This window comes from Rattus norvegicus, chromosome 2 (genome assembly GCF_021556685.1).
Source record: "Rattus norvegicus strain SHRSP/BbbUtx chromosome 2, alternate assembly SHRSP_T2T, whole genome shotgun sequence".
NCBI classification, from domain to species: Eukaryota; Metazoa; Chordata; class Mammalia; order Rodentia; family Muridae; genus Rattus; species Rattus norvegicus.
The window spans coordinates 56,046,875-56,068,336 of record NC_141535.1 but is presented as its reverse complement, the minus strand read 5'-3'; the positions used below and the strand labels follow the sequence as shown (position 1 = coordinate 56,068,336).

Genomic DNA, 21,462 nt, shown 5'->3' with positions numbered 1-21,462 from the left:
GCAAACAGGAGATGTGAGACAGCCGACTTCTCTACACGAACAATGTCACACAAACTTACATAACAGCTCAAGGATCATAGGTTGATACCAGCTCTGCAAAGAAAATTATTCTCCAAGGACCCTGTCTTAGGGTTTCTATTCCTGCACAAACATGACCAGAAAGCAAGCTGGGGAGGAAAGGGTTTATTCAACTTATGTCCATGTTGCTGTTCATCCCCAAAGGAAGTCAGGACTGGAACTCACACAGGTCAGGAAACAGGAGCTGATGCAGAGGCCATGGAGGGATGTTACTTACTGGCTTGCTTCCCCTGGCTTGCTCAGCTTGCTTTCTTATAGAACCAAGACCACCAGCCCAGGGACAGCACCACCCACCGTGGCCTGGGTCCCCCCCCCGCCCCCCGCCTTGATCACTAGTTGAGAAAATGCCTTACATCTGGGTTTCATGAAGGCATTTCCTCAAGGGAGGCTCCTTTCTCTGTGATAACTCCAGCTTGTGTCAAGTTGACAGCCAAAACCAGCCAGTTCAGATCCTAAAAGCAAACCTCCTCACAGCTCATTTGGGATTACCTGCAAAGAGCATACACTTTCTGATAAGAAAAACATTCTTGAAATCACTGAATCATAAATCTTTCTCTAAAGGTGAAAGTGTGGGTAAATCTACAAAAGGGGAAGTTGTAACTTGTAACAAGCAAGCTGTAACTTGTAATAAACAAGTATAACTTGTAGCAAGCAAGCCGTAACTTGTAACCTGTAACTCTTCTCATAAAGACCACCGTAGAAAAGTGAGGTAACAGACTAGTGGAGCTAGCTCTCAGCCCTGGGCAGAGAAACCTCTTTTTGCAGCAACCATTAATTAATGCAAAAAAAGGTAAGGGATCCTTGAGCACTCAGTCCTCCACAGGCATCTGTGTCACCCCTTTAAGGATGATCAAGAAAGAACAGAAAAGGTAAGAGCTGAATGATCCGGAGGAGAGTCTTGAACCATTGTCTCTTGGGTATAAGAAAGTCGCTGCACTCAGATTCCCAGCAGCCAGGATTGCCTGCACAGAGCCTGACTGCATCCGTTAACACATGTTTATGGAAGATCTCATGGGAGTCCATCAATGAAAGTAAATTTTCTCACCAAAATAAATAAAAGAGGGTGCCAAAATTATCTGAATAATCACCTTAAGTTTCTCTTTGTAATTTTCATATTTAACTATTCCTAGCATATTTAGGATTAGGCCCAGACAAAAGTATGGATACCCGCAGATGATAATAACTCTAATAGTGGGTTATTAGATATTGTTTTAGAATTTTTTATTTTAATGAGATAAACTCGTTTTTAAAATGACTATGGGTTACAGGAGTGATCTACAACCTTAAGCCCAGATTTTAGTTTTTTAAACCTAGTGAGGATGGGAGACTGAACAAAAAGAGAGAGTAAGTGGTATATTTGAAGGTGCAGCTTGGGCTAGGAGATACAGAGGTTGTGAGTATAAGTTTGGGGACCAGGGAAGCCTATAATAAAATCTTTGTTATGCTATTATCAGTACTGTAATCCTTAGTAATTTGTTCAACCTCTCTATACTCGGTAAATCTATGCATGTATATACACATACCCATATTCCTTCCTAAATATAACCTGTTTAGTACCTATGATATTATTTGCATATCTGTTTGCTACTAGACTATGTCACAGTGGACCGTGCCACCAGGCAGAAAACCTGGTAAGGTCGAGCAGATTCAGGAACCCCAGCAATTCTCATAATTGAGAAAGGTGGGCATTTAAATCTACTCCCGACCATTTTCCTGTCCCAGAACACGTGACCATGAAACCCACTGAGAGGACTACAGCAACCAGTCACATAGGGACAGCCCCAGAAGTCCTTCCACATGCAGACGAGGCATCCCTAACAGATAAGACCAAGCCAATAGAAAGGATCTGCCGCTCAATCCCACTCCACCCCCAAATGTTTATAAGGTTCCATCCACAAGGAATAAAGTGCACAAGTTATTTCACCAAAGATCGTCTGAGACTGCCTGTCTAACTGAGCTGTAACACTCCAGGGAAGAGTCTTCTCTCCAGAAGCTTTAAGTCACTGGACCTCTACCTGGCCCAAACAGCTGGGTGTGCGAGTCACTTCCTGCTCCATGGCCCTGACTTTGGCCCCTAGCTGCCCACTGCCTTCTCACCGCCTACTAACTGAGTCCAGAACAGCGCCCTTCCCACCCCCACCCGCCATCCCCCGTCCCCAAGCAAACCAACAACAGACTACTAATTGTTGTGCCCTTCCTTGAGAGCACCCACCTCTCCTGCTCCCAGCTTTCCTCAGTTTCTTCTGGTTCTTTGTGTAGGATTGAGACTTCGTGGGCTTTTTCCATCCCCTCTATGGTGTCATCCTTGTTCAGCTCATGTCTGGGCACATAATTTTATGTGTAAATACTTAGTTTTAGTAAATTTTTGTCATCTATGTCAACAGTGCTCGCTGCAAGAGCCAAAGACCCCATGATAAACCCCAATGCCAGACACGAAAAGCCCTCTTTTGAGTTGTTGGCCAAGTCTGTCCAAGAATCTCCCAAAACATACAGCTTCTTACTGTTTAATTTTGTTACTCCCAGGAAGTGGAAGGTAAACCCTCATTGCTGTGTATCTTTTAACGTGTTATAAAACAGAGATTTGGGTGAGAAGAAACTGAAATTGAATTCAAAGACCCTCCCTCCTCTGGAAGAGATTATTATTATCTGAAATAATAATGTAGTATCTGTATTATCATCCCCCCCCCCATATTTTCAAATACAGACAAGTAAAGGTAAATTATCTCCTTCCTTTGCCATTGGCCTAAACCACAATAGAGGTGTGACAGAAGTGTATGAATTAAAACAATAAAAGAGGAGAAAGCCATTCCTTTGCAAAGTGCAGCTGTTGGAGCAGGAGGCAACCTGAAGCAATCACTTGTGGAGAGCTGCCCTCCCAGCAGGAGTTGGTTGACACATAAAGACAGTGAGGGAGTCAGTCACAGCACTGACATGTGTCACAACTCCAGGCAATAAACTCAGCATGAAGCTCACACTTAGGAAATGAAGGCAATTAGGGGAGCCCACACTTGCACCACTAAAAAGGTTGGGGCACCATTAGGATTACAACTGTGTGAGCCTCTTTCCAGACCCAGTATCAGGTCAGCATCCTGTCTGTAATCCACTGAACCCACTGGAAGACAAATGTGTCTAAGGTTACTGTATTATTGAGGAAGATAGATGCATTTGTCCTGTTTTGAGTCATGAAAGACAACTGGCTTCCTGTTATTTTTACCTGTGTGAATGTTAGTACATGGGGAATGCTCTAAGATCTCATGAAAGGGTTAAAGCCACCGGCTGCAGAGATGACTCAGCAGATAAGAGCTCTTGCTTCTCTTCCAGTGGACCAGAGTTCGGATCCTAGCACCTTTGACAGATGGCTCACACTGGCTCCAGAAACACTGAAAGCCTCTAACCTCCTCAGGCACCAGAACGTGCCCATAGTCCTCACACATCTGCACACAGACAGGTAGCTAAAAGTTAATAATAAAATAAATTTTAAAAGAGGTTGTGACCTGATCTGATTCATCTTCCTGATCATCCCTTTCATCCAAGGAAGATCCAGACTTGTTGAAGCTCGGACCAGCTGAAGTGCGTGTGGGTGGCAGCCTGCCTCACACAGTCTTCGGTTTTAAATGGCTTCTTGCTTCAAGTTATTGACTTGAAAGAGCAGCCAAACAATTGACTAGAAAAGGACAATCAAACCATCAGTTCTTGAACTATTTCATCCTCCAGGGAGGGATGAATGACAGTTTCAAAGGACAGACCTTCAATGCAGAGAGGTAGGGAGAAGACAGAAACTGCCAGGGAGAAGAAAGAACACAGATTAGAATAAAGATCTCTTCATTGAAATATACAAACAATAACAAGAGTTGCCCACAGGATTATGGCAAGTCTCTCCTTTTGCAATGTGGATTCCTGGCAGAATGTGAGGGAAACTGGACTCCACTGCCCCAGTTTTCCAAACCAAGGAAATAAAATGTTTCCCAAACTTTCAATGCTCCCTTCCAAGTATTAACCCTGCCTGACCCTGCTTAGCTTCCTAAGCAGAGGCATGCTGAAGACAATATGGCTGAAGATGAAACTTTCAACTTTTACTTCCGAAGACTCACTTTAAGTTTTAAGGATGCTGAACCAGGGCAGGAGAGATGGTCAAAATCACTTGCTGTTCTTGCCGAGGATCCAACTTTGATTCCCAGCTTCCACAGCCTTCTTTCTGGGACACCAGGTCCGGGGGGTCCAACTACCTCTTCTGGCCTCTACAGGCAGCAGGCACACATGTGGTGCACAGGCAGAGGTGCAAGCAAAACACCCATGCGCATTGAAAATAAATACATCTTAAGGAGAAAGAGGAGGCGACTTCTTACGGTACATAAGAAGGGACACTGTGTTTTTAAAAATGGTCAACCAAAAGAAGGTATAGGTAAGCTTCATTGTATTTGTTTTAGCTTTGTAAACTGGAGTCTCGTTTTCTGTTAGCTGAAAGCTATTGGGAAGAAAGTTTAAAAGGCCTCCGTTGATAACACAACCAATAATAGACACTAATTTATCTCAATAGTATACCTCAAGATATTTAATAATCTTGCTTTTTGGGTACGTTTTAAACAAGATCTCACAACAAAGCCCAGACTAGCCTTGAACTCAATCTTCCCACCTCAGTCTTTCAAATATTGTGAATACAGGTCTAAACCTCTATGCCCAGCTTAGTATATTCCCCATCATGAAAACTTAACACCACCAACTTTTAATTAAAATTTTCTCTGAAATTTCATAACTATACACAATGCGTTGTTATTCTCTTTCCATCCTTTCTCTTACTTACCTCCTGGATCTCTGTCTCCCTCTCAACCAATCCCTTTTCCCTTCCCAACCAATCCCTTTCCAAGACTTATATCTAGTTTAGCCAAGGCCATCTGTATGAACTGAAACTATTTCCTGTAGCCTGAACTACACAGATCTTAACTTGTTCATTTCAGGAGCTTCAAGAGGAAAAAAACTGGAAAGAATATGTTAGCAGGCTATGGGAAATGCCACCTTGTCCCTTCACCTTTTTTCCGGACAACCAGTTAACATGAGTAACAATCATGCAATGTGGCTAGTGAGGAATGGGGTGTAGGGTAGTTTCTGTTTTTATTTTTCTGGTATTGATTTGTGTCCTATGCTGACACCATTCTAGAGATTACTACCTAAAGGACATACAGACACCAAAAAAAAAGAAAAAAAAAAGAAAAAAAGAAAGAAAAAGAAAGAAAGAAAGAAATACCCCTTGACATTAGTGGTAACAGCAGACTCAAAAAATGAACAATCGGGGGAGGGGGATAAAAAAATGAACAATCAACACCCCCTTTTTTAATCGGCTAAGAATGCTTTCCTTTGTGATGTTCATGAAGAAAAGGCTTGCACACGGAATGTATTACTATGACCACATGTTCCCTTATGCAAGTAAACACAATTCTGAGTACTTTTCTAGCTGAAATCGGGTTCTCTCATTACTCGTTTGTTTCTGAGACTTGCTGAAGAATCAGATAAATTCTTAGCAGATTTTTTTTTATTCATAAAGTAACACTAGAGGGGTACCTACTTGTCTCATACAAGATTCAAGCCACCTAGTTACCCTGTAAGATGATGCTAACCGTGAGTGTTTCCGATGGAGTGAGGTTTTTCGAAGAATTTGAATTGTTTGGAAAACCATAGTACACTCTCTTGTGTAGTGTTTAAAGGATCTAGTGACACGGTTTTAATTGCCCCCTGGTGTTTTCCGATCTTAAATTCTGTTTTTTAGGACAATAGTCGATAATTAAAAAATGATCGTTCCTCATCAAAGAAACTGAACAAACTATAAACCAAAGCGTGGGGAAAGGCAAATAGACCTTTTCTGAGTTAACAAAGAGGCAACGCCTGGAAAAATCCGTTTATTTGCTTGAGTTTCAAACCCCTTCTCATCCTGCAGGTGAAGGCAGCCAGCAGAAACCTAACCAAGAAAGCGGAAGGTGTTGCCAGCTTGTTTCAGCTCAGAAGCCCTCCTGAGGAAGAATGCTGTCTACAGTTAAACAGTCCCCTCAACTAAATCTCAGGTGTAGCTGAGGGCCACGAGTCTCCAAAAGAAAGCCCTAAAACTGCCACCTAAGCGAGAAGTTGCAGTTCCGTGTCGCTCGCCTTTCTCCCCGCCCCCGCTTTGGTGCCCTATTGAACGCAGCTAGGGCACTGCCAAGTAACTCCTTTTATGGTGAGAGGATGGATTCTTCGTCTTCTCCCCGCCCAAGCCTGGTACCTACTCACCCGTCCACCCATGCCTCTGCCAAGTCCCACCCGGAGCGCTCGGGCGTACACACCCATGGACAACCACACACCCACTTCTCCTCTCCGCTCTGTGACTCCCGGGTAGAGCCCTAAAGCAATCGTCCCGACATCCCAAGACCCATCTGCGGGTGGAAGGTGCGAGAATAAACCCACTCCACCCAGCAGAACAACGTAGATCAGACACCGGTCCCAGCATCATTCAACTAAATGCCCAGCACGGAGTGACAAAGCTCGAGCTGGGGTTTCCTGGGGAATCGGTCCGCAGGATCTCCGTACCTCCGAGGGAGGGAAGGCAACTGAAGCTGCACCCACAGCCCAGTGGCACCCATGCAGGTCCCTCCAGCCCTCTCCAGCCTCTCCGCCCCGCCCTCCATCACCCGGCTCCCGGGCGGTGCTAGAGGAAGTCTCGCTCCGCCCCCTTTCCATGTCAGCCAATGGAAGCCCGGGCCGCGCGCTGACTGTCTCCGCCCCCTCCAGGGAAACTTGCGGGTGGAGAAAAGTTTGTTCAGAGGCTGGAAACGCGGAGAGCGAAGCTCGAAACCCGGCAGCGGGAGAGGAAGATGAACAGCTCCAGGTCAGAGCCCCAGGCCCAGTGGACCCCGTGCCGCCCCCAGAGCACAAGGAGCGGCCTCAGCGGTAGCCGCCGCCTCCGGTAGCTGTCCGTTCTGCCCGCGGCTGGGGAGGAGGGAGCCGGGACCTACGCTCCGTTCCACCTGCACGCGTGGCGACACACCTGGACGCTGACCTCCCGCGCTAGACCTGCGGGCTCTGCAAAGCAGAGACTGGTCTTTGAAAGAAGAAGGGGTTAGTAAATCAAACAGGAAACCCCAGACCGGTCTTCACTGACCCATCCCCGCTAGCCTCTCTTGCTTTCCAAGCTTTTTTGAAAGCGAGATACTCTGACCTCAGTTCCGGAAAGTTGGCAGCCTTCGATCCCCGGTTCCGAGAGCGGCAAAGGCTTGACAAGTTCCGCACTGAGTGAGAAGAGACTGATGGCTGAGGTTGGTGGTAGGTCCAGAACGACTGAGGCCTGAACCGTGGGGCGCACCCCACCCTACAGGTAAGTCTGGATGGAGGTCTTTGCGTGGTCAGGCGCTCTTCCGGGAAGCCAAAGAACAGAATGTCCCATAATGTCCCCAAATGTCCGTAACTTGTTTCGATGAGAATTTTATCCACTCTGTGGGGAATATCACTAGAGAGTCACTTTTCCCTTGAGAAGGGTCTTGCTCATCTTGACGAGGGAAATGATCTGAGTATGGGGGTGGGGGTGGGAAAGGCAGTTACCAGCTTATAAATATTAATGTCAGCAGAGTGGTGCTCTTGACAGAACGGATCCAGAGCTTAAGGATTTAAGTAGCTACAGTTAAGTGAGTAGCTACGGATGAGGAAGTCGGATCTGGTTGCTCTCCTTGTCCGCGACACAGCATTTTTGGCCAAGAGGTCGAACACCTTGCAAGTTGTAAATGGCTCATCGTTCCTTCTCCTCTCTCTAGATACCATCCCTAGATCGAACCGTGAGCTCCAAAGCTGTGTACTACTGACCACCATCATGTCCATCCCCGGAGTCAACGCGTCCTTCTCCTCCACTCCGGAGAGGTTGAACAGCCCAGTGACCATTCCCGCAGTGATGTTTATCTTCGGGGTGGTGGGCAACCTGGTGGCCATCGTAGTATTGTGCAAGTCGCGCAAGGAGCAGAAGGAGACTACCTTTTACACTCTGGTATGTGGGCTGGCTGTCACTGACCTACTGGGCACATTGTTGGTAAGCCCAGTGACCATCGCCACATACATGAAGGGCCAGTGGCCCGGAGACCAGGCATTGTGTGACTACAGCACCTTCATCCTACTTTTCTTCGGCCTGTCGGGTCTCAGCATCATCTGTGCCATGAGCATTGAGCGCTACCTGGCCATCAACCACGCCTACTTCTACAGCCACTACGTGGACAAGCGGCTGGCCGGTCTCACGCTCTTCGCCGTCTATGCATCTAACGTGCTCTTCTGCGCACTGCCCAACATGGGCCTGGGTAGGTCCGAGCGGCAGTACCCGGGGACCTGGTGCTTCATCGACTGGACCACCAACGTAACGGCCTACGCCGCCTTCTCTTACATGTACGCGGGCTTCAGCTCCTTCCTCATCCTCGCCACCGTGCTCTGCAATGTGCTGGTGTGCGGCGCGCTGCTCCGCATGCACCGCCAGTTCATGCGCCGCACCTCGCTGGGCACGGAGCAGCACCACGCGGCCGCTGCAGCAGCGGTGGCTTCGGTGGCCTGTCGGGGTCACGCGGCCGCCTCCCCAGCCCTGCAGCGCCTCAGTGACTTTCGCCGCCGCAGGAGCTTCCGGCGCATCGCGGGTGCAGAGATCCAGATGGTCATCTTACTCATCGCCACCTCTCTGGTGGTGCTCATCTGCTCCATTCCGCTCGTGGTAAGTGTTTGGGGCTGGGGCCCACTGGGCCTTTCTCCCGCGTCCATCCGCCTTCCTGCTCCCCTCCGTTGCCCTGAATCCTTGGGGATTCAGTTTTCTCCAGTTCTGGGCTGAAAACAACCACTTCAAGGCTTCTCTGAGCAGACCCAGGTTTTTCCTTCTAAGCCCTGACCTTTAAGAGACTCAGCAGGTGATTTCCCCCTAGGTCCCCCGAATTTATTCCCCCCCCCCGAAAGCATGAGTTCTGAGGTCCCCTGGACAACCCCCCTCCCCAGGTTCCCCGATTGACCCATGTTTTTCTTTGTATCTTCCCTGAACCTTCAGGCAGGATCAGCTAGATGGGGGGTGGGGACAACACACTAGCGTTACTTACTCTAGCGCTCCACTCTGTGGCCCAGAGTCAGCAAACTAAGGGAGATAAAACTGTTGAATTCATTTCTGAAGGAGAGTGCGGGTTCAAGCGTTTTGATTTCTGCAACCCTTTTACTTTTTCCTAGATTATGCAGCATTTTAAAGTTAGAATAGACGAGATGCTTTTCCGTTTAAAAAGCCTAAGGACTCACTTCACAGAAGAGTCCTTAGAATAATCTTGTAGACACATTCATGCTGCGCCCTGCCCCCACCCAGCCCCCGCCTCCCTTAACCCCTCCACCACCTACCCACCCAAAACCTTGAACAGACTCTTGAACTGGGTATGGTCCAAATTCAAGTTTCTTATTCTTTTTGCTAGCTAAGAAAGCATGACAGACTAGTTGGTGTGCATTCTCAATGACCAGGAGCGGTGCAGTTTCTCCCTTTTGGAACTCCAGTCCCCACCACTGTAGTATTAGTGTCTTGCTGGAACACTTCTAATTTGGACCTTTGTGGAGCATCTGTTGGTGTCTTGGTGCGCTTCATCTCTGAGGAACACACTCTTTAACGCTGCCTTCAGTAATGTCTTAAATATTATAAGCAGAGAGGAGCAAAAAGTAAAAGTTCTCTGCTTTTACATGTTACTGACAGAACGCACCAGAAACAAATCAGTGGTCAAGCATTATTCTTCATCTAGAATTTATCTTGTTCTGAGCTCTATCTCTCAAAAGACTACATTCCTAGAAATTCTAAACCACCTATTCAAAAAGAGATTGTTGTCTATGTCCGGGGCTGGGGGGGGGGGGGGAGTAGCAATAGACGTAAGGGCTCCTGTTCTTTACTTTCTCTTATTAAAACTACCAGGTATCTTTGATATAGAAATATTTTTATCTCTTACAAAGGTGACTGTAAATGGAAGAAAACTTAGTGGCGACTGAGAGCCAGCATACAGTAGCTTCTTGCCAATGTGTATAAACAGACGTAAATAGGACTGGTCAGAAGAGCCTCGAGGCTATCTCAGAAACTAATGTAATTTACAGAGTTAAGTTACACTCAAAATACATAAATATATTTTACTGTCTGTAATGGCAGCTCAGAATAAAGGGAGATCTGGAAAGGAAGAGCTGGGGCCTCTAGTCTCTACCTTCTATTTTATGGGACAGTAAAGGACAAAGTAAGTAGCTGTGATTTACAGGAGGTCCACTTCACAGAACGGAGGACTCGGAGCTAGGCCATTAGTAACCGTGCACAGACTCTCCAAATGTTTTGGTTAGAAGTGAGCATGTGACGCTACAATTCACATGAAGCTACCAATAAAGTATCCCCCTGTGTCATCTGGGGAGGCGTACAAAACCAATTCTATGGGCTAGCCTGTCCCTCGGGTTCAGGGACATTTATGACAAAGCCTGAGTGTGTGAGGACCCAGAGCTGTATCTACAGCTGCCGTGTCGATCACATTTTAACTAAAAAATGCTGTCGAAAGTCAGTGCTGGATAGAGGATATTAAGTAACAATCTCTGAGCGCAGAAACTGACTCAGCTAAGGGGGGATCCTGCTGGTCAGAACCCTGCTTGCTTTCCTGAGAAATAAGTAATCAAATAAATAAGAGTAGCTTCTGATTGCTGACCTTGAGTTTGGGCTAGGCAAATCTACTCTTTCAGAGACAGTTTAAGTAAAAACAGTTTGTGACAAGTACTGAGGAGCTATGGAGCCCATGTGGTCACCTGCAATGCAATGCTTACTGAAAGGATCGAAAGAAACTGTCACAGTTAACAGTCTTTCTTGGCTGTTTTTACAGTCCCGCCCCCATATTCTGGGAATGCCCGAGATTGAAGCTTTGCAAACTCTCTGTCAGTTAGAGCAGTTGGGCGCACATGTTTTCAGTTCAGAGGGAACTGGTGAAATGTCTGCTTTGACATTATAGAATGAGACCGAGCGCTCATCCCACCGGTAGGAAATGAAAGCCTCCAGGTCACTTCCAATGCTTTAGGATGGCCACCCGGCAGAGCAAATACAGCTGACTTGGACTCAGAGAGCCACATCCAATGTATGTACCAACAGGCTGCCACTGCAAAGCAGTGTGTGTCTTCTGGAGGTGTGGGAAGAAGAGGCTAGATGAGGTCTTACAGAACAGTCGATACTTTAGTATGGAAAGTGAATTTTAATTTGTTATGCAAAGTAGAGCTGAGCTTGAAAACTAGAGCTGAGAGAGACTAATGAAAGTGTCAGATCTGCAAAATTCTCCAAGTGGGTCCTAACCAATGAATAGAGAAAGTGGAAGCATACACTGTAGCCCAGGCAGCGTTTGGTAGGAACATGGTTCTTGTCGCCATGTCCTTTCTGCTATTAATAACCGGTCTCAGGGTTGGGTGGCTATTGTTGCTGAATGCAGGAGATGGTGAAGAAATGAAAGACAAGAAATTAAAGCATGCTTAATATAATATCTTGCATCCTTTAGAAACATGAAATCAACAAACTCCTAAGGTCATCATGTTAAGTACTGTAGCTAGATCAATTTCTGGTACTTAATGTTGCGGTTATAATGCTAATGTTGAGACAACAGTCATAATCAGACCTTTTGCCTCGGGGCTAAAGAGCCAGACTGTCAGATTTGGAAAGGCATTTTCCCCCTACACGCAGGAAGCCAGGGACATATTTATTGCTTATTTGTTTTTTCTTTTATTTTTTCTTCTTGCTTGGAGCAAGCAGTAGTACGGCAAGTTAATTAATCTTCTGCCTCAGTCAGGTGAATTTTCCATCCTTAGGGAAATAGTTCCCTGCGTTTCTCTGGCTGCTTACTGGAAAGTCTATAAAGGCATCACCAACAGCCTATAAAAGCAGATGAAAAGCGTAAACAGGAACGCTTTTTGTAGGAGGCAAACTGGCAGCGGGCCCTTTAAATGCTCGCATGAGCGAAAAGCACAGGCGCAGGTAGCAGGAATGTGATTAATTTAGATGCCACTGCAGCAAAACCCATGAGATCCATCACTTTTCTAAAAAATGCGACTACGTTTTTAAAAGAACTGCACTTCCTAGAAGCAATGTTTGACTCAGAGAGTGAAATGGCAGGACCTTTAGGAGCCCTCGGAGGACTGCCGAGCAGTACAGAAAAACATGGTTTGCCCAAACCCAGCAGCTTGTTGGAATCGACTCAGAGGGCTGGGCTCCTGTCCCTGCCGGCTCCACCTCAGTTTCCCCAGCAACAGAGGAAGAACTGTGTCTAACTGGATGGCCTGAAACGGATCTGTCTTCAATTCTTCTCATCCTCTTTACTGATATCTCAAGCTTTGCTTCTATTGAACATCTCTAAGAGGACCTTTTCTCCCTTAGAGCTGAAGTGCTGAAGCTGTGAATTAGGGGAGCAAACAAACTTTTAAAATAGGCTCGCAATGCAGATATTAACCAGTAGGGACTGAGTAACTTGCATGCAACGAATGGCCAGTTAGTGGCCTAGAAGGAACAAGGAATACAGACTCATACCTGCACTCAGTTAAGAGCATGAACATTTGTTTTACAGGGGTGTGGTAAGAACTTCTAGTAACAGCTGTGTCAATTCTAGCCTCTTCACGAGGCAGTGAGATAACAGAGCACACAGAGATAATCCCTTTCCTGTGCTTGCAACAGAACAAGTAGCCCCATGCTCAAATCCAGTTAGAGATCCTGCCATTTACTGGACTGTGTTTCAATTCAGACAATCGATTATTCCATTAGTCAAGAGTTCAATATTTCGATTCAACATTCCCTTCAAGCAGGTTATTCATAAGTATGTTTTTAATGCCAGCCACCAGCTGTACCCCAAAGTTGTGTTTTACCTGCAGTCATCAGTAGTCCATGTTTCCACATATGGGTTAAAAAGAAAATAGTAAGTGATGAAATATGTGTTAGTCTAGGTGTTGCTCCAAGCACTTTAAGAATTTATGCTCAGGTTGGGGATTTAGCTCAGTGGTAGAGCGCTTGCCTAGCAAGTGCAAGGCCCTGGGTTCGGTCCTCAGCTCCGGAAAAAAAAAAAAAGAAGAAGAAGAATTTATGCTCAGCTCAGAGTGCTGGCTCACAGCTTTAAACCCAGCACTAAGGAGACAAAGGCAGGCAGAGCTCTGTGGGTTCCAGGCCAGCCTAATCTGCAGAGCAAGTTTCAGGCCAGTAAGGGGTACATAGAGGCCCTGTCTCAAAACAAAACCAACAACAAACAACAAAAAACCCCAAACCACTTAGGTATAAATGGTAAACACCTACACATCACAGCCAAACTATGGAAAAGTTTGTCTACTGTCAAATCTTAGGTCTTTCTACCATAGTATCCTACATCCTCCCATTAACTTTCCTGCAGTCATACCTTCTAGTTTTTATTGGATCCTCTCCAAGCTCTATTCCAGCGCTCCTAGGCTTAATGTCTAATCAGTCTTAAGACGTTCAGACCCGTAGAATTGCTGCCAACATTAGGCACAAGTTACATTCGCAAGGTCTGCAGCTGCTTGTGTCTGAAGTGGGAGAACGGAGCCTTGTTTACATCCAGCGAGGTTTTTAGGATTTTCTCCCCTCTCCAGCTCAAAGGTTCTATTCTATCAGTAACACATGCTTCCATAGCTGCAGGCAGCCTGGACTTCTGCATTTATATAACATCTAGCTAGGGCTTGCTGGAGAAGGGGTGTGTAAAAGTATCCTTACCTCCCACATGGCACTGCTGTAGATGGTTCTACCAACCCTGTCACTGCTCTTCAGGGACAGGAAAGCAACTGGCCTTTTGGAGTTGGTTTCTTGTTGTTGTTATTCTTTGGTTTTTCGGTTGGTCCGTTGGTTGGTTGCGCAAGACAGGGTTTCTCTGTAGCCCTGGCTGTCCTGGAATTCACTCTGTAGAGTAAGTGGACCTTAAAGTGAAGCCAGAGATGCTATACTTACTCAAGTGCTATAAAATGCGCAAAGGTTCTGGGTTTGTCTCTTTTTCTTTCCTCTTTCTTGACACCACACTGAGCATTGGAGGCAAAGTCAAGCTTGCTCCATTTGATTCCCTGAAAACAATTCGAAGGGCTTTTCAGAAATTTTTATATGAATTTAGAATTTGGAAGTACTTATTGAATTTATTCTGCAGTTTTGGGAATTAGGCCTCAGGCTTTATGCATGCTAGGCTGTATCTGCCACTGAATCCCATCCTAGCCCAGAAGGCTATATGTTATACTCATCCTGAAAGACACTAAATGATCAAACCCTGGGGCCTGTGCCAATGATAAGCTCCCCTTACCCCCAGCCCCAGTGGAACTCCACAATAGAACTTTAAATGTATACTTTGTTTACATTCCCTTCTGTAGTCATCTGATTTAATTATGGCTGAAAATAAAATTAAATGCTACATCACTCATTTTTGTTTTACAACAGTGACTTTTTAAAATATCACAGAAACTTGAAAACACAATGTGAATTCCTCCTGCATTCCTTTAAGTGACTACAGCTTTTTGTTTTACCTGTTCAGAAATTTCCTCTTTTCGGAGGTAACTGTGTTTCCGTTGAGGTTTCGGTGGAGAAGCTACGAATATAAAAACATATTAATATACATAATTCAAAGTTGAAACTTAACCAAGCCTCTGTTCTCAAAGCTTCTTAGAAAGAAAGTATTGGAAAGTATCTGCAAAGACCAGTCCAGGAGATACAGCAGTAGCCGCTCCGGGGTAGAGCAACACTGCCCTCTAGAGGCTTAGGATGTCAGGTTCCCGCAAACCCTGCCACAGACAGGGCTAACCAGTGGGTTCCAGCCCAACACTTCTTTGACCTTTAGAAACATAATGTGGAGTGTGAATAAAATAGAGACCACATTGCTTCCTAGCAATGACTCCATTACTAAGGATAAATTTTCAGACATAAATCCAGACTGGTAGAACAAGAAAACAAGATGAAATTTGTCTGGAAAATAGAGCCCAGACCAGACCTGATTATCAGGAAGATAGAGAGCTTGCAGAGTTCCTCAGCACTTTCAAGTCTCTAGTTTATACCTCCTCATCCCAACCCTTGGGAAGATGAGAAAGGAAGATTGCCAAAGGATTGAGGCCAGCCTGGTAAAGATCACACACACGCACACATGCGCACGCAAGCACGCACGCACGCACGCACGGCCTTTCAGGAAATCTGAGAAAAGAAAAGAGGGGAAATTTGCTCAGCTACTGAGTAGCACTAAGGACTTTTTTGTTTGTATGCTTGTCTTTGAGGCACTGGAGAACAAACCAAGGATCTTGTGTGTGCTTCACAAGCATTGTCCTAACGAGCACCATCGCAAGTCCAGGTTTTTACTAGTATTTGTAAAGATTTTGTTCAACTAAGAATGCTTTTCAGTTGTTCCGGCAGAGACTCTAAGACCATTTTAAGACAAATCATCATATCCTGCTATTTAGTTTACATCCTTTTTTCTTTTACTTAGCCACCTTCAAGAGAACAAGATATGAATGTCATCTGAAGTCCAGTTGAGTCTTTTATTCTACAAGACTTGCAGTCCATAATCCTTTATCCCAAATCTTTAGAACTCACAATTTCTTGGCTCCTTGCAGAGTAGTTGTTAACATATTGGAGCAGGTGGAAGTTTAGGTTAGGTCAAGTTTTACAACCAAATAAATATATTTCCAAAACCAGTGAGAAAAAACAATGACAAAGAAAATTACTGAGAACGTTCTTATCAAGGGCAGATGGGCAGTTGCCTAATTGGGATTAACAAAGAGACAGAAACTGTACCATTGGCTTAGATCACCAAGAAATAAGATGTATCTAAACGGAGTTTTACAAATTAATTTAAAATATGTCTTTAATTTTTTAAGCTTTTACCCAAATTGCTATTTTTCTTAACATATCCATGCTCTTTCCTGGTAAGCAATACAGCCTGAATCATTTATTATTATTATTATTATTATTGTTATTTTATTGTTACTAAACCTCAAGCCCCACCCAGTGAAATCATCAAATCTTGTCACAAGCATTTGTTTCTAACTGAGGCTCTTCATGAGTATTCTTTCTCCCTTTATAACACTTATTCCTCTTCCCTAACTACGAGAGTTATCCTTACCTAAAATAATTCCCACAAACGGGCAATGATTATGATCTCAAAGCTTCCTTTTACCTGGGTTACAAGTAGGTTTTACCACATACATTAGGAACAAACTCAAGAGTAGTGACAAGCACTTTCTCCACTAAAGAATTAGATAATATTCCCTAGGCTTACGATGGCCTTGCTCATTTCCGTGAATCATCGGGCTTTCGAAGATGACGTACCACTTCACTCTTCCGTGACTCTGCATAGGGAGCTTTCTCTCTGCTGAATCTTATTTCCTTCCTTGGGAAGCTGGCAGATTGCCCCTCCTCCATCACAACCCAATGCTGTTGCTTCTCCTAAAGGACTCTTCCCACACCTGCTCACCTGCAGTAGCTGTGCCCTGTGTGCACTTTTCCTGGTCCTGTTGGTTGCTGTGTGGTGATGGCTGATCTTCCTTCCCTGTCCTCTGCACTACATACATTGCTGTCTGCCTCCAAGTGGCGTGGGGCATCTCATACAACTGTTGCTTCCCAGAAACTGTCATAATACCTCAAACATCATACGTGTTCATTGTTAAATGATGAGATACGTAAACAAATATTGTTGAGTCAGTGCAGGATTTTAAGAGTAGTTTTTTTAACTGTTCAAATTAAGGTTCCCAAATAGCAAAGCTGCTAGGGTGTTCTGGTATGTAGTCCATCTATTTATACCATGCCTAGTACATGGTAGGCTGCTAAACATGGCTCTTGCCTTCATAGCTTAAGCTGTACCACAGCAAGTTGACATCCTTACTACCCTGTTTGCACACTGGTCTCCGAGTACTTGGCTACTAGCTAAAAGACTTTAGAAACCCAGAGGAGGGTTGCTTCTCATTGGAGTTGTGGAATGTCAGTGAATTCAGCTGAACCCTATCTTTTACTTTTTTTTTTAATTGGGTATTTCTTATTTACATTTCAAATGTTATTCCCTTTCCAGGTTTCCTGTCCACAAGCCACCTAGCCCTCCCCCCCTCCTATAAGGCTGTAACCCTCCCCATCCACCTCTCCTTACCCCCCTACACTGGAGGTCCAACCTTGGCAGGACCAAGGACTTCTCCTTCCATTAGTGCCCAGCAAGGCCATCCTTTGGTACATATGCAACTGGAGCCCAGGGTCAGTCCATGTATAGTCTTTGGGTAGTGGTTTACTCCCTGGGAGCTCTGGTTGGTTGGCATTGTTTCTCTTATGGGGTTGAACCCTATCTTGAAAAGGTTTTAGCAGCTGAACTGAACAACAGGACATTGACTTCAGAAATACTGTTCTGGGACAGTCTGGAGGAGGGACAGGAGAGATGGCGGATGGAGGCATTTGGAGTTTGCTGTAATGTTATCTCCAGTGAGAAATGCTGATAAAGACAAGGTTAGAGAAAGCTCTGGGTTCAGAGACAAGAATACCAGGTAGCTATTAGGGAGAGCAAGGAGAGCCAGGCCTGACTCCAAGCAGATACCACCTCACTGAAAACATACGATTCTCCAGTGATTCTGGGTGACAGGAGATACTGACGGGGGGTCAAAAGTACAAAGTATTTTCTCTTAGGGTAAAGCATAAGCAACTCGGCCTTTTGTAATGGTTACACCATTGACCGGCTTACAGAATTAGTCTCTCAAAATACAGTAACTGGCTTGTTGTGTAAACCGCTGTTGCAAAGCAGGCATTGCCACCTAAGAGCTGCTACATCATGTCACGTTGCAAAGGTAAATTCAGCACTTAAGTATTTTGCCAAATTGCCTAATTATAAAAGCTCAACATGGTTCTCTCATCTATGCAGGTGCGAGTGTTCATCAACCAGTTATATCAGCCAAGTGTGGTGAAAGACATCAGCAGAAACCCGGATTTGCAGGCCATCAGAATTGCTTCTGTGAACCCCATCCTGGACCCTTGGATCTACATCCTTCTTCGGAAGACTGTGCTCAGTAAAGCCATAGAAAAGATCAAGTGCCTCTTCTGCCGCATTGGTGGTTCTGGCAGAGACGGTTCAGCACAGCACTGCTCAGAGAGTCGGAGGACATCTTCTGCCATGTCTGGCCACTCCCGCTCCTTCCTCTCGCGGGAGTTGAGGGAGATCAGCAGCACCTCTCAGACCCTCCTATACCTGCCAGACCTAACTGAAAGCAGCCTCGGAGGCAAGAATTTGCTTCCAGGTACGCATGGCATGGGCCTGACCCAAGCAGACACCACCTCGCTGAGAACTTTGCGAATTTCAGAGACCTCAGACTCCTCCCAGGGCCAGGACTCTGAGAGTGTCTTGTTGGTGGATGAGGTTAGTGGGAGCCAGAGAGAGGAGCCTGCCTCTAAGGGGAACTCTCTGCAAGTCACGTTCCCCAGTGAAACGCTGAAATTATCTGAAAAATGTATATAGTAGCTTAAAGGGGGGAGAAAGCACTGTTTTTGGAATCTTATAAAATCCTGTGCAATAGACATACACGTGTTTAGCTGTACTCAGAAGGGCTGTCTTCATCTGGGACTCCTACTAAAGAACATTCGAGCTCCTGAGGACTCTTCAAGGCTGCAGATTGAGGCCCTTGAGTGCCCAGGCCTGAAGCACATTGGCTGTCATTCTGATGTGACTCAAGATTATGGTTGCAACTTGACAGCATTTTCTACTGGACAGGAAGATGGCAGAAACTATGCTATTTTCATAGCAAAAGAGCTTCAATTTGGCACATACCAGGGGTCCAGCTACTGGAAGGGCTCTACCCCATACTCTGAGGACTACCTTACAGCTGACTTAAGTGTCTCACTAAAGCATGAAATGTGAATTTTTATTGTTGGAAATATAATTTAAGGTATTTATGTTCTTCTCTGTGAGAAGGTTTATTGTTAATACAAGGTATAAAAAAACATATGATACGCCCTCTCCTGCCAATATAACCAGCTAATATTGTTGATGTTAATTTTTTCCATAAACAAGTTGAAGCCAAGGTGTTGAAAACAGAGTGAAACTAATATCTATAAAATAGATATAAATTTTTAAAATAGTTTAGTATCATCAAAGAAAAATATTAAGATGTGAAAAATAAACATCCTAAAATATATTTTCCAAGCTATATATAATAATGAAAAGATAAAAACGTAATATTACATTTATTTATCCAGGAAACTGTGATTTCAGGAGCACCTAACATTGCTGGTAAATATTTTCACCCTTTGTCCCCACAAATTGGTATTTTTAAAGATGTAACATACTATTTTTAAAAGTCTTTAGCTACCCATTAGGAAAGTGTATAGTATAAAACGTCTAAGTAGCTTATTCTGTCCTGAAAGCCTGTGTACTTACTCTCTAGTGTGGTTCCCTCTCTGGTGTGTGTGTGTGTGTGTGTGTGTGTGTGTGTGTGTAGACACACTGACAGTTTCGTGTAACTCCCAGTAATACTGTACCTGTGTTTGGAGGAGCTTTCTCAGAGAAATATCAAGCATGTTTTGTTGCTTAACGTGTCCTTGTGAACTGCTTGGCTATGATTAAATTCTGAGCCTGACACTGATATGGTTTTAAAGAGTAGCTGAACAGACTGAAATTATTATGGAGATTACAATAAACAATTGCGTTCAATCTGAGTTCCATAGTCTCAATCTTGGAAAACATCAACAGATCTTTTCCTTGCTGTTTTGTTTTGGGACACCTACATCATTTTAAACTTAAAGGGTTTGGGGTTGGCTAGTTGGCTGGGTAGCTGGTTTGTTGGTTTTGTTTTGCTTGAATTTGGAAGACCCTTTTATTAGATTTTAAAGAAAAACTCCAAGGCAGCAAATTGTAAATCTCACCAGCTGCCCAGGAAGGAAGAGAGAGTAAAGGCTGTGCCATTCAGTCAAGTGGGCACGGATGTCAGCCACATCGCACACAAGCAGCCGCATGGTAGGAAGAGGCACTTTCGGAAATAAGGAACCCCTAAGTACCAAAAAAGCACACCCAGGCTCTAGCCAGCATCTGAAAAAAATAAAAAAGGAAAAAGTCACGCTTTTCTGGGTGAGGACTCCAACAGATGGGCAGACCCAAAAGAAGTTTGTGGCAGCCATGAAGCGACTGAATAGAGGGAGGGAATTCTGGAAAAGTACATAGAGAATGGATATTGTCTCCTGAGTTAATCCTGTTGGCCCAATCAGTCACCTGACCAAGGGACCATATATATCCTCAGGAAGTAAGGTCCACCTTAAACTGTGCTAAAGAGATAGGAGGGATTGATTATCCCCTTAACGAGGTAAATTAAATTTTTTAAACTGATTTTTAAACATAATTTTAAAATGGTATTATTAAATTGTCAAGCACAGTATAAAAAGCCTTCGGTCTACTTACTTGGGAACCAAGTGACAGACTAGTACTCCATTTCACCAGTTATGTCACTGGTGGGAGAACCAATATGGGGCTTAACTAGCTTCATGTTCAAGATCCAAATAATTATCACCAACTATTGACATTAGTACTTCCTATTTGCTTCCTCTATATCAGTGTTCCTAAGACGTTTGCCTGCATACGTCACCTATAGAACCTGTTTTTCTTTCTTCCTCACTTCCTGCTCCCCCCCTCCACCCTCCCCACATTGCTCCAGAATCCTTCTCTGTGGTTCAGGCTGGCCTGTAACTCAGGTGGTGTGCTGAGATTACAGAACTGCACCAGCACACCCAACACGGTTCCCATTCAGTAGGTGTGGGGATCTACATTTCTAAATCATTCCCAGGGCACACAGATGCTGCCAGTTTTAGGAGGTACTTTTAATGATTGTCTTTTTTGTTTGTTTGTTTGTTTGTTTGTTTGTTTTGTTTTGTTTTTTCCAGAGCTGAGGACCAAACCCAGGGCCTTGCGCTTGCTAGGCAAGCTCTCTACCACTGAGCTAAATCCCCAACCCTTTAGGAGATACTTTAACAACAATCAACCTAGAGGCTTGAAGTCACGGTTTACTATTTGCACATGCTCAGAGACATCTTTAGAAAGTAGCAGAAAAGAAAGACATTATCTTTGCAGGCCTTGCCTCAGGGATTTTAAGGTAAGAACGGCTCAAGAAAGGAACATGAAGCTTAAACTTCCAAAGTTCTGTTACCATCTGAACCAATGCCTAATTGGTTTCAAAAAATGTGTGTTAAACTGGATTTTGTTTTGCCTCCACGAACATAATCCATAGAGACCATCCATCCCTAGATTTATATATAAACTAATGTGTATATAGCTTCACCTATGTCCATGGAGCAAGCAAAAATCTCATTCATGAATTAGTATTACTAATAAGCAAGATATATCTCACTCATGTTTACCTCAGATTCGCTCTCCAGAACACTGATTTGGCTTACTCTTG

At 44.6% G+C, this 21,462-nt stretch overlaps 1 protein-coding gene across 2 annotated transcripts; it reads left to right on the top strand.

Moving 5' to 3' along the window:
- The first annotated feature begins 6,864 nt into the window (after window positions 1-6,864).
- Ptger4 (prostaglandin E receptor 4) lies at window positions 6,865-19,732 on the top strand. Of its 2 annotated transcripts, none has more exons than XM_087635590.1 (3): window positions 6,865-6,931; window positions 7,851-8,782; window positions 17,946-19,732. In XM_087635590.1, exons 2-3 carry the CDS (start codon window positions 7,907-7,909, stop codon window positions 18,534-18,536), a joined length of 1,467 nt encoding a protein of 488 aa, XP_087491716.1. In that variant the 5' UTR covers window positions 6,865-6,931; window positions 7,851-7,906; the 3' UTR covers window positions 18,537-19,732.
- The last annotated feature ends 1,730 nt before the right edge of the window (window positions 19,733-21,462 follow it).